The sequence below is a fragment of the Polypterus senegalus genome, chromosome 5 (genome assembly GCF_016835505.1).
Source record: "Polypterus senegalus isolate Bchr_013 chromosome 5, ASM1683550v1, whole genome shotgun sequence".
NCBI lineage: Eukaryota > Metazoa > Chordata > Cladistia > Polypteriformes > Polypteridae > Polypterus > Polypterus senegalus.
Genome location: NC_053158.1, coordinates 181817126 through 181829615, shown reverse-complemented (window position 1 = coordinate 181829615; position 12490 = coordinate 181817126). Strand labels below are relative to the sequence as shown.

At 35.0% G+C, this 12490-nt stretch overlaps 1 protein-coding gene across 9 annotated transcripts in view; it reads right to left on the bottom strand.

Moving 5' to 3' along the window:
* Nucleotides 1-775: 775 nt before the first annotated feature.
* Nucleotides 776-12490, bottom strand: part of nktr (natural killer cell triggering receptor) — a 53264-nt gene continuing 41549 nt past the window's right edge. For 8 of the 9 annotated variants that reach the window (XM_039753686.1, XM_039753687.1, XM_039753688.1 and 5 more), the window contains 5 exons: nt 8642-11560; nt 4345-4440; nt 3574-3636; nt 2828-2929; nt 776-2235 (listed from right to left, as the gene is read on the bottom strand). In XM_039753686.1, the coding sequence (XP_039609620.1) occupies nt 2157-2235; nt 2828-2929; nt 3574-3636; nt 4345-4440; nt 8642-11560 (3259 nt within the window). In that variant the 3' untranslated portion in view covers nt 776-2156. The remainder of the gene's footprint in view (nt 2236-2827; nt 2930-3573; nt 3637-4344; nt 4441-8641; nt 11561-12490) is intronic. The other variant, XM_039753689.1, reaches the window with a different exon arrangement.

Genomic DNA, 12490 nt, shown 5'->3' with positions numbered 1-12490 from the left:
TTAACATCTTTAATGTCTGAACATACCCAAATACAAAACTAAGAAGTATTACAAGAACACTAACAGCAAATGACACAATAAACCAATACCCTTGTAAATATACAGGAACCTGACCAGACCATCTTGATGAATTTTAATTTTTCATTTTCAACCGGAATATAAAATATTTAAAACTCAAATACATTACAAGTGGTATTATGTTGTGGAAGAGGGGGAATTTAACTAAAATGGAATTTACTGTCATCAGAAAGTGATTCTTCATACCACATAGTTATCTTAATTTCTGCACATTTAGTAAGAATCGGAATGAAATAAATGGACATGGTGTCCAGGTTATCATCTAATTGCTTACATTTTGTAAAATGTAGTTAACACATTGTCTAATACAAATTAACTTGTATTTAGCAGTCAATCTGTAGATGGACTCCACCTATGAGTTATCTCATAAACCATCTTCAGGGCTGTAGCACCAAATATGAGCATATCTGTGGGTAACACTTGTAAATAGAGCATAACTTTCTTCAACTATGAAGTCGCAAGTTGCCACCTTTTGGGCAGCTTAAGCAATCACCATTGCTGTGCTATAACCTTTGGCAGAGATTGTCCAAGGTGGGAGCAATCCCCATTGCAGACTGGTGATGACAATTCTCCAAGATGGCCAACCTGCCCACCAAGGGTCTGACAATTGTCGTGGCCTGGGTCTCTAAGACACTAAGTCACAGAGTAACAATGAAAAATTAGTGTGGCATCACAGAACACACTATTTCACTTTCAGTTCATTTATTTAAGCATATTTTGGATAATATTTATTTTTCACAAAAATAATTTACATATGTAGAACCGCATTCATCTGAATATTTATCAATGATTGGCGTCTCATCACTATGAAATTCAAATGGCAAGTGTGACACTGGATTGCCACAAATTGTTCAAGATCAAAATTGTTCAACCCAGTCAAATTATCATGTAACTGGTGCATATAAAGTCATTACTACAGAATTTTCTGTTTTATGCATCAAATATGAGCTAACTACATTTTTTTTTGAGAAAATACAGTACATATTTTTTAGTTTTGCTCAATAACAAGATGCATAAATTAGTATATTAAAATAACACCTAGATTTTAACATTGTAGGGAGATTGCTGTGGCAGTCAACGTGTTAAAACAGCTCTTGATATTTTAGTCTTTAATTGTGGAAGTGTCTAAATTGGTTATACAGAAAACACCGAATGTCTGAGCCATTTTACCACTAAATACACTATACAAAAGTTCAAGATTGCACCACTTTGTACAGCATAAGGCTATCCTTATACTTTATCAGCATAAGTTGCCAAGTAAAGAAGTTTACATTAGTTAATGTTTGAGAATATAATATGCAAAATCTAAATGCAAGTCTGAGGAACAGTCTCCCCAATGCAAAATACATTGTGACATAGTTTGTGATTTGGTGAAATTGCCTTCATGTCAGATGCTTGTAATAGTGAAGCGAAAAAAGAACATTTTTTGTCCACTGAGATCAAACAAACAAAAAAAAAAAAAAAAACTTCTTTCAGACAGCTTAAGTTTGTCACTACTGCCTATACACATAGTAACTTGTTTAGCAATGTTTCCATACAGGCAATTAAATACACAGCCAAATAGTATAAAATGATCACATTTAAACACAAGCTTTTAAAAAATTTTTTATTCCACATGTGTTTAAAATGTGTTTAGCATAAAACATTACTTTTTCTGCTTTGATCAAGCTTAAGGCATCTTTTCAAAACCAACTTATGTGCATGTATATAAATTTTATATACACAACCACACACATAAGATGAAGACAAAATCTGGAGACAGTATTGAAACATAAAATATCTATTTCCTCACATTTAGTAATTGAATAAAATATTTGGGCAGTTATCAGTTCTACATAGATTCATGGTTTCATCATTTTTAAATAATTCACATAAGAGAAAATGAAATAAAAAACATACAAATGTATTTACAAAAAACAGTATATTTACCATATTAATAATAATTCAACATAAGCTAAAGAAAGCTTTTTACACACATAATGCAACATGCTACCATGCTCGTGTACCCATTATACATTATTTTAATGTATTCCTTTTAACAAAAATAATCAAGGAATCCAGGATTCTGTCTAGCCATGTCAACTATATCGGCTGGTTTCACTGCAACTGCGACGTTTGGAGTAACTTCGATCACTTCTGGTGTAAGAGCGATAAGATCTAATGAAAAAATAAAAAGGCAAATGAGTAGGTAGCTATCATTAATAATTTAAACTTAATTCACATAAAATTTATTTTATCTCTTTAACTATTACAAATTACATGTATGGGTATTAAAATAAAAGGCTGCATTAATTCTCATTTGTCAGTAAGGGGAGAATAAACAATTTCAGATGGAAACTGAAATCAATACTATGGTTGCTGAACCTTCATTTTTTCAAAGTAAACATACTTTACTGTTTATATTTAATCAGCTAAAGAAACTAAAAATGTAAATATTCTCAAAACAAAACGTCCACATGTATCTCTATGAATTAAAATACATATGGCCATATTACAAGAAAAGACAAAGGGCTCATAAGCAAAATGGATGACAGCTATGCAAAATAAGTTTGAAACGGGATGAGGTCAAATTACAAGTCTGGTAGCAGTTTCTGCAATGAAGCAGATTTAGTCAGAAATACAGTATATACCAACATAGTTAGGCAGCAGAAACTCTCTCTGTCATATCTCTTTGTGGGATGTCATTATAAAGTAATTAAAACATTACTAATAAATATACTGTTTCAAAAAAAAAAAAAAGTTTCCTCACCTAGACCTTCGGCCATAACTTCGAGATTTTCGGTAACTGCCTCTGCTTCTTCTACTGCTATGACTTCTACTTCTGCTGTAGTAGCTGTCATATGTGTAAGACCTTGAAAGGGAAAGAATACAAAAAAATATTGTAGTTTATCACAAACCTTTCACATCTGGACACCAGTCCTTCACAGGGCCAGTTCACATACACAATTTGGTATCATCATTTAACCTAAAAAGCACACCCTTGGGGATGCTGGATGAGAAGACGACGACATGGGGACCAGTATGGAAACTACACGCAGATAGTAACAAAGAAAAACTACATATAAAACATATTTATTACTAAGAACCACAATATTTAGACAAAGAATTTCTAGTTGAGAGGTTGTATGAATTTTGCTTTAAATGTACCAGGATTGTCATTTTAGATATTTCTAATCCATTCATCTCTTGGCTCACTAAGTGGTCTTTTATTTTTATTTAACTTTTAATGTGATTATCTGTGATGTATCAAAGTATGGGTTTTACTATTTAATTTGAAACAGGAATGCAACTTTGTTAGTGGTAAAACAATATTCTTTGCCCATATTAAATGACTTCTAATTTATCCCAAGGAAGTATAGTCCTACACAGATATATCTTCTCTTAGGGATGATTAGTTTCCAAGGTCTATAAAAGAGTAATAATTTAATTACAGAGCAGATAACACAGTAACTGACTGTCATACTGTGCAAACAGAAAGACCAGTGTACTACAGACCTGGATCTTCTTGATCTTTCATACGATCTGCTTCTGGAACGACTTTTACTGCCAGTCTTACTGCTGTTAGAAGAAACAAAAAGAGTCCTGTATTCAATATACAATTCACACAGGAACAGTCAATGTCCAAAAATACTATCTGCAATCTTGTTAATTGTAATTAATTATATTGTGGGGTGAAAAATGGTGGGGGACCCAAAACAAAACACACTACTACACTAGACAGTTTCTCAGGTGGCATTTAAACATGCTCACAGGATAGTTTAGCCGATTTGATAATATTTTGCTAAGCATTGTAATGTTTATTAACAAAATATAGTTTTTCAGGTTTAAAGCGAGTACATTTACTGCTGTATAACAAGATAAACTACATGTCTTTAATCATATCAAAGAGAAGCTTCAGTGCCACGATGCAGTGTCAGGCAGCTAAAGGTATTTTAAATGGTAGATAAAAAGAAAAAGCAGACTTAGAATAACATGCACAATAGCCTCTAAACTGGACCAGCACTTGTGATGTGTGGGTGTCTCCTCATTTCCCCCAAGACAGTCTTGGGGTTTCTACACTTAGGGATTCAAAAATGTTTGCAAGGTTACAGGCTTCTCAAAACAACTCCTATAAAATTAGTTTCGCAAGCAAACAGACTGGAGATTCTACTTTTATTCAGTCTTTCTACAGTACAAAGAAAAACAGCACAATATTTTAGTAGAACCAGTTTAGAATGCTAACAATTAATGATTTTGTCAAATATATAAAACAGTACCATTTCTTACCTTCTGCTTCGGTAACTTCTGTAAGTGCTACTCAGAGATCTGGAACGATCTCTACTATACCTTCTTCTGCTGTGACTTCGAGAATAACTTCGAGACCTGTTTATGTATGTAGATTTTAGTTTTCTTTGAACTTGAAGTATACAAGTTATGAAATATACATTGATACCAATGCAAAATTAAAAATATATAATCTGTAGTTTATTATAAACCAAACAAAATTACATCTGGTAGAGAAATTTAAAATAAATGGCTGTCATTAACATAAATATTCCTAACTAAATCATACATTGGGGATTTGTTAGAAATTCAACACAGAAGTATTATCAACCATTACCTCTGTAGCTAGTGCAATGTGTGTGTGTGTGTGTTTTTTTTCTTTTAAACAGTCTTGTTCTGTCTGCACTGCAATGGGGAAGTTGGATGTAGCCAAGAAATAGTGGTTGAGAGGTACTAATGTGATGATGCTACAAAGGTAATCTACAGGCTATTCCCTCCTCTCACCTTAAATTAACCACCTTAATAAAAGGATCAGTGTCTCTGGGTCTGTGTCTCTGTCATTCCAAAAGATGGTGCATCACAAACATTTTCAGCAATAAAATCCATTGCATTTGTTATTCCAATAGATGGCACATCACAAGCATTAAAACTGCTTTGAGGATTACCATACCAGGTGGTATATGGCAGAGACATAAGCATCGCATGATGTACTGCACACATAAGTAATCGACATAGACCTCAGCACTAACATTTAACCCCGTCTTAAATGGGTAACACAGCTAGTACAAAATATAATACAATTTTGACTTCCTTTATTTAACCACTCTGCCCAAAAGGGGTCACAAACATATTCTTGTTTTCATTTTATACACTAACAATCAATTGAAAAAGTAGGTACAAGCCAATAGAAACTGTTTAATTTGTCAACATATTAGAACAAGCAAATATTAGATCTTCATGCAAACAGTACATACAGATAAAACTGATATACTTGAACAAATGACATTAAATTGACATATTGTATTCATTCTCATAATCTAAACTAACAAAAATGTGGATTTGTCACATGGAAAAAGTAAGTACACCCCTACATTTATCACCACTTCAGACCCATCAATGTTAATCAGGTGATCCACATTGGATGCCAATGATTAGAACTTCCTTATGGAGTATTTAAAGAAGAGAGTGTTGATTATAGTTAAAGAATAGAGTGCAAACACTGGCTTATTGCTTAACATCAAAAAACTAAGACCATGTCATCTTTTATGATGAAACCTTTACAAATAGATGGGAAAGAAGTTGAGGTAGTATCAGAGTTTATCTTCCTAGGATCAAACATTTCTGCAGATGGTGACAGCAAACAAGAAATGAAAAGACATTTACTGCTTGGAAGGAAAGCAATGACAAATTTACAGAAGATATCAAGAAGTAGAGACATCACTTTACTAACAAATATTAGGATAGTTAAAGCTATGGTCTTTCCAGTAGTAACATTCGGCTGCAAATGATGGACCATACAGAAGCCTATGCGTAGAAATATCAATGCCTTTGAATTGTGGTGTTGGAGAAAATTATTGAGTTCCATGGACTGCAAAAAGTATAATTAATCAATACTTAAAGAAACACAAACAGATTGTTCCTTGGAAGGACTCATCATGAAAACAGAGGCCACATAAACTGGAAAAGACCCTGATACTGGGTAAAACTGAGGGAAAAAGGAGAAAGGGGCAACAGAAGTTTAGATGGTTGGACAGCATTTGTGAGGCCACGTATATGATCACATGACAACTTAAAGAAGCAGTAGCTGAAGGGACACATACTGTGCTGAAGTCCACAAGATCATGAAGGGTCAAACTCTACTAAACATATGTAGGTGGAACTAGTCTTGTATAAACCACAGAAAACGACGGTCTGTTGTCCCTTTTGCTATTGACGTGTGGTGCCATCATTTCAATAATAGTAATAATACTTTCTATATAGCATCTTTCCGATGGTCATATTGATTCCAAGATCAAAAAAGCTCCCTAAAGCCCTCAAAAAGAAGGTTGTGGGTGCCTAAGTCTGCCAAGGAATTTTAAAAAGGTCACCAAATTAAATGAAATCAAGCAATCCACTGTAAGGAAAATCTACAAGTGGCATAGATTTCAAATGACAGGTAATTTGTGCAGAACTGACGAGCCCAGCACATTCTGCCCAAGAGTACTAAAAGAAATCTCCAAGAACCCCAAAATTTCATTGTGTGATCCACTGGTAACTCTTCCAAAAGCTGGTGTCAAAGTGCTTGCATTAGGGATGCTCCAATCGATACCGCTGGCAATCAAAACCGGCCAGTTTTTCACAAAAAAGAACTGATAGGAGATCTGTAAAAAGCCCAATCACAAAAACCAATATTTTCAGCCCATGCTTTTCTAAACTTTTACAGTAATTTAGCTGTAGTGCTCCTTTACTCAAGGTATTACGGTAGCTGAGCCAGCACAAGTGTCTTTTTAATTTTTTTTTCTTTTGCAGCAAATGTACTGCACTGTAAACAAAGAGCAGAGAGTGAAAACTTGTATTATCAGTGAATGAGAGATGATTGGTATATTTGCCTTTACTTTAAAGAAAGTGGAGTAATAAACTGAAGAAAAAAAAAAGTAATCTGAGAAATCAACCTTTGCAACTAGACAAATGGCAAGAAAAGGTACTTTAAGGAATTTAGACCTTTAAATTAAAATGGACACTCCTTGAGTTTGAACAGCGTGCTTGTTTAAAATGCACCAGCTTACTATTTTAATTGGAAAAAGATAAAGAAATTGTTGCTTAGTAAACAACAGACTTTAAAAAAAAAAAAAAAAAATTTGTACTTTATTTGTTGCTGTGTGTCATACTGCATAGGTGTGTAAGAAGCAAGTACTACATAATTACAATGCTAATCCATATTTTATAATTACACCTCAAGACTTACCAATGTCTAGTTGATGCACTGAAAAAAACAACTCTATAAGTAAAGCAATGTATATTTTAACACCAAAAAGCAGTACTGCAATTCATGATAAATGAAAACATATGTGCATGTAATATTTACATTTAAGCAGCATATAATTGTCAATATCAATTAATTGATTGTGTGAGAATATATATTTTTTGATGTTAGAGAAATGGTAAAAAACTACTGTTTTCAATGAAGCATTGCTTAAGATAGATGCATAATAGAAAAAACTAAACAATATGACAGCTTATAATTATGAGGGGCTTTTTATTTTCTTTTATACCATATATTATGGATTTTTTTTTTTATATACTTTTTTAGTTAATGTATGTATTTTAAGGAAATTTTATTTTAGTATTTTATGGTCAGTGAACAATAAGCTTACAGAATTTCACTGTTAACAAAAAATGAACACCCGTGGCCAATGTTTTAATTATAAAAATACACTTTAATATAGGACATAAAACTTCTATTTGTCTGGTTATGCAGGAGATTAGTTTTTTTAAGGGATAAAGAAAAAGAAAAAAAAATCTGAATTGCTATTTGAATTGGCGCATTAAGTGACATGAAATCGGTATCGGCCTTAAAAAAACCTGATAGGGACATCCTAGCTTGCATCTAACTTTAGAAAGAGATTGCACATATTTGACCTGCTTGGGAGGTGTGCCAGGAAATAGTCTTTGCTGTCCACAAAAAGGATATTAGAGCAAGACTACAGTTTGCACTGAACACAATGACAGACCGGGCCTTCTGGAACAATATGCCCTGATGAGATGAATCAAAGATATGAGTAAGAGATGTTTGGCTGTAGTAACAGTAGACATGTCTGGCACAAACCAAAGACCGCATTTCATGGGAAGAATCGCACACTAACTGTGAAGCATGGTGGTGGGAATATTAGTTTTGGATTTTTTGCTGCCTCAGGACTTGGGCAGCTTGCAGTCAGACTACAAATTCTGTGAATTACGCATCATATCAAAGTGTGTTTGAGGAGAATGTGTGCCCATCTGTCCAAAAGTTGAAGATGAACTGGGAATTGAACTTTTATTTAACATTAAAATAATCCAAAGCAAACTAAGCAAATAAACCAAGGGATGGCTCAAAAAGAAGAAATGAAGGGTTATGGGACTGTCCTAGTCAAAGCCCCGATTTGAATCCAATTGAAATGTTTTGTGGGGATTTGAAACAGATGTTTCTCTGTTCAAAAATGTTGAAAAAGTTTCTTTGGGGTGTACTTACTTTTTCATATAACTAATTACATTAACTAGGGGGAAAAATAAGTTACAAACAGAATAAAATCCACCATTTAGAAATAGTTTGACAATGGCTTACCTATAGGAATAGCTGTAACTCCTAGATCTTGACCGGCTATAAGAAACTGACACTGTCCTTGACCTCGTTCTGTGGCTTGAAGCAGATCGAGATTTACTTCTAGATCTTGTTCGGCTTCGAGATTTGCTTTTCTCTTCTCCGGAAGGTGATCTTTCCTCACTTGAGCTATCTTGGTTTCTCTGCCTCTGATTCATTCTTGCAGTTTTCCGAACCTCATCAAAGAGGGATCCTGGCCGAACTTTACTTGTGCTTTTAATTTCTATCCTGAGGCCCTGAGGCTTGTTCTCCCCAGCATCTCCTGCGCTATCCATGCTTTTCGTTTCAGCATTCACTGTGCCGAGCTGGTCAAAAGAAAGCCCTTTTAGAGGCTTCCATTTTGGATCAGAAAATACATTTTGCATTTCATTCTGGGAATGTCCATCTGTTGTTTCTCCTGAGGCATTACTTAAAAGCACACTGGAAAGTGTACTGGCATTAGTATCTGTGGACTCCATCACCTGTGCAGTATTTTGCAAAGACTTTACCTTGTTTATAATCATTTCTTCAGATTTCTTTTTAACCAGTTCATCATTCTTTACATCAGTACACTGCAGCAGATCATCACTGCTAGGAGAATTCTGTTCAGATGTACATAATTCCATACAATCATCAAAAGGTTCATTCTTTGCAGGTGCCTTTGGCATATTTTCTTGCCTAATGTTGTGCTCCACAGATTTCACTGTCTTATTCCTTTCTTCTTTGGGGTTTTTTCCACTAGCAGTGACCTGTTTTGATAACTGTTCATTTATATTTACGTAGTCCATCTTTTGTGCACTCTGAGGAACAGACTGCGACAGTCTAGAATCTGTTGAAGTCTTGGTGGTTTCTTCAGTATTAAGACTATTTTTCTCTGACAAACCACTCAAATTTTCAGCTTTACTTTCCTTTGTTTTCTTCCTTGTGGCTATAGGCACATATTTACACTTTGTGTCATCTTCCTCCTCCTCTTCGCCAAACTCCAATGGAGGCTGCCAATGGAATGTTTCTTTTGGTCTCTGGATTTTTTTCTTTGTTTTGTTATTTTTAGACTTTGTCCTTCCTCTTTCAGATTCATATTTTGTTGATCTACGCTTTTTGTGCTTGTGTTTATGCTTTGATTTTTTCTTACGTCTGACTTTTTCATTTCCTGAACTATAACCTGAGCCATCAGCAGCAGTGGAAGTTGTCAATTTTGGGGATTTTTTAACTTCACCTTCTGTGTCTACAGTTGTTATCACACCTGACTTCTTGCTTGCTTTGCTATACTCTGAGTGATGGTCTTCAGTGTCAGTGTCTGAGCTGGCTTCCCCTTCCTCTTTACCAGATGAACATCTCGATTCATCTTGGGCCACTTTTTTATTCTCTGCATCAGTTCCACTCTCAGAGTCCCATTTACTGCTAGGAAATTCTTTTCTGCTGCTAGCCTTTTCATCAGTTTTACCTGAATCCATGTGTTGCAATTCAGAAGACAAAACAGTAAAATTTGTGGGTTTTTTTGAATCATCACTGTCACTGTCCCAGCCAGATTTGGACTTTTGCTCATCCATAAGTAACTCTGCATCTGGTTCACCTTCCTTTTGCTGATCCATTATGATACTTCCTTTATTGGACTTTGAGTCTTGTTGTTTTAGTTTTTCCGAATCAGCACTAGGTCGAGTATTTTCTTCTACAGTGCAATGTTCTCCATCCGAAGAATACTCTGAGGAAGATTCAGCAGATTTACTCTTTTGCTCTCTAACACTTTTGTCTTCTTCATACTGGTCACCTTCAGGGCTACTTTCTTTGGTGTCTGTACAACTCCTGGTGCTTCTTTCTCTGGATTTTGATTTATTTGTTTTGTTTCCTTTGTATGAATCATATGAATTAGATCTGCTGGAGCATGAAGAGTGACTCTTATACTTAAATGGAGACAGGGATGCAGAACTGCTGCGACTTCTACTTTTTGATCTGGTATATGATCTACTATATGACCTACTTCTGGAAGACCTGCTTCTAGATCTCCTTCTTCTGTAGCTTCTGTCACTGTTCCTTGAGTAATCACTTCTTTCACTGTCTGAATACCTAGATTTATGATACAAAGAACTGCTGTGCTCTTTTATGTTTCTTATAGCATAGCTTGTTTGCACAAATGTATCTGTAGTTGGTTTGGCCTTAATTTCCTGTATGCGAACATAAGAAGGCTTCCAAGGTTTTTGCCCAGGTTTCCACCTTGAAGGTGGTGGGCTGTCACTTAACGGAAGCACAGGAACACTCTCAGTTACAGCAGTTGCCACAACCTTTTCATTATTCTGTGGTATTTGTTTTGGAGGATCAATTTTGCTTTTGCTGCTTTCACTTGCTCGAGAATACCTTGGTGATTTAGAAGACCTTCTCTTGCGTGTTCTTGATACAGACCTTGATCTAGACCTGGATTTACTTTTCGATCTCGATGCAGTCCTAGACCTGGACCTTGATCTGCTGGTAGAATATGATCTTGATCTGCTTTTTGATCTTGTGTAAGAATGAAAACTTCTGGAAGACAGGGATGCATTACGAATTTTGTCAGATCCTGACCAGTCTTTTCTGGACAAAGGTCTTGATGATAAGGTGGAAGATCGAGATCTTCTATGATTTCCCCCTGAAACCTTGGATCTTTTGCTTGAAGTATAAGATGATCCCTCATCAAGCACTGAGGAATCTCTTCTTTGTCTTGTTTTGGATACTTTTTGCCTCTTTGAATGTTTTGGCTTCTTGGTTTTCTTTTTATGTTTTCCTCTCTTCTTTTCCTTTTTGTGCTTACTGTGTTGGTCATTTCTTTCATTGCTGTGATCAGAGTAATAATCATGGGACAAGGATCGTGAACAAGATCTTGACCATGCTGCACTCCTGTCATCCCATTTGCTTGAAAAGTGTTCATTAAGTCTACAGTAAAAAAAGACATTCAAAATGAAAATACAGTTTTATAGGCATTTCAAATAATTTATATTTGCTCAAGCTAAAGGGTATTTAATAAGCTATTATTAAAGAGAGATTATTTTTATTTTTCATTGTACTCTGCATGTTGCCTGGAAGTCGATCAATTTTTAACTAACTGTGTATCTACTAGATTTCATCCTTAGTTTGTTTTGTAAACATAAATATCCACCTTTTCTAATACAAAAATTAATAATAGCAATAGACATAAAATAACAGTGAAAGGATAATTAAACAAAATACCAATTACCATATTTCAATTACTCACTGCCTAGCATTTCTTGGTATATTCTCAATTAAAGGCAGATTTATACTTCATTGTCAAGTCACAGGCTCCGCCGTCGAAAGCGGTTTATACTTCTGTGGTGCCCAAGTGTTAGTTGGATGTGTTTGTAGCATGCAGGAGAAGCAAATGAATGATTAATTAAAATGCAGGAAGTTTTTGCACTCCAGGATTACTGCTCTTCTTGCTACTAATTTTTTTCCGTAGGCCAACGTATTTGTTGCTCACACTTTTCAATACATTCACTGACTTCCAAACCGGGGCACTAACAGAAACACTTTTCAGAAATCAGCAGATTGGCCAATCAGAGTGGTAGGGGTATCCATAGGATTTGCTTTAATGTGAAGCCCAATCACACTGTTGAGAATGTGTGTGTCAGGCTACACCATAGGTACAGCGTAAGTGACGTAGACTACGGCATAGGTTCAACAAAGAAGTATAAATTAGCCTTAGGCTTTAATGGTAAAAGATACTAATGGACAGCACAAATGCTAGGCAGTTCGTATTTAGAAAATTGTGCTATGCCAGTCTGCTTACTAAAGGATTATTTAACTATCACTGATTTATTTATTTATTTAAAATCTGCAGTTGAAATA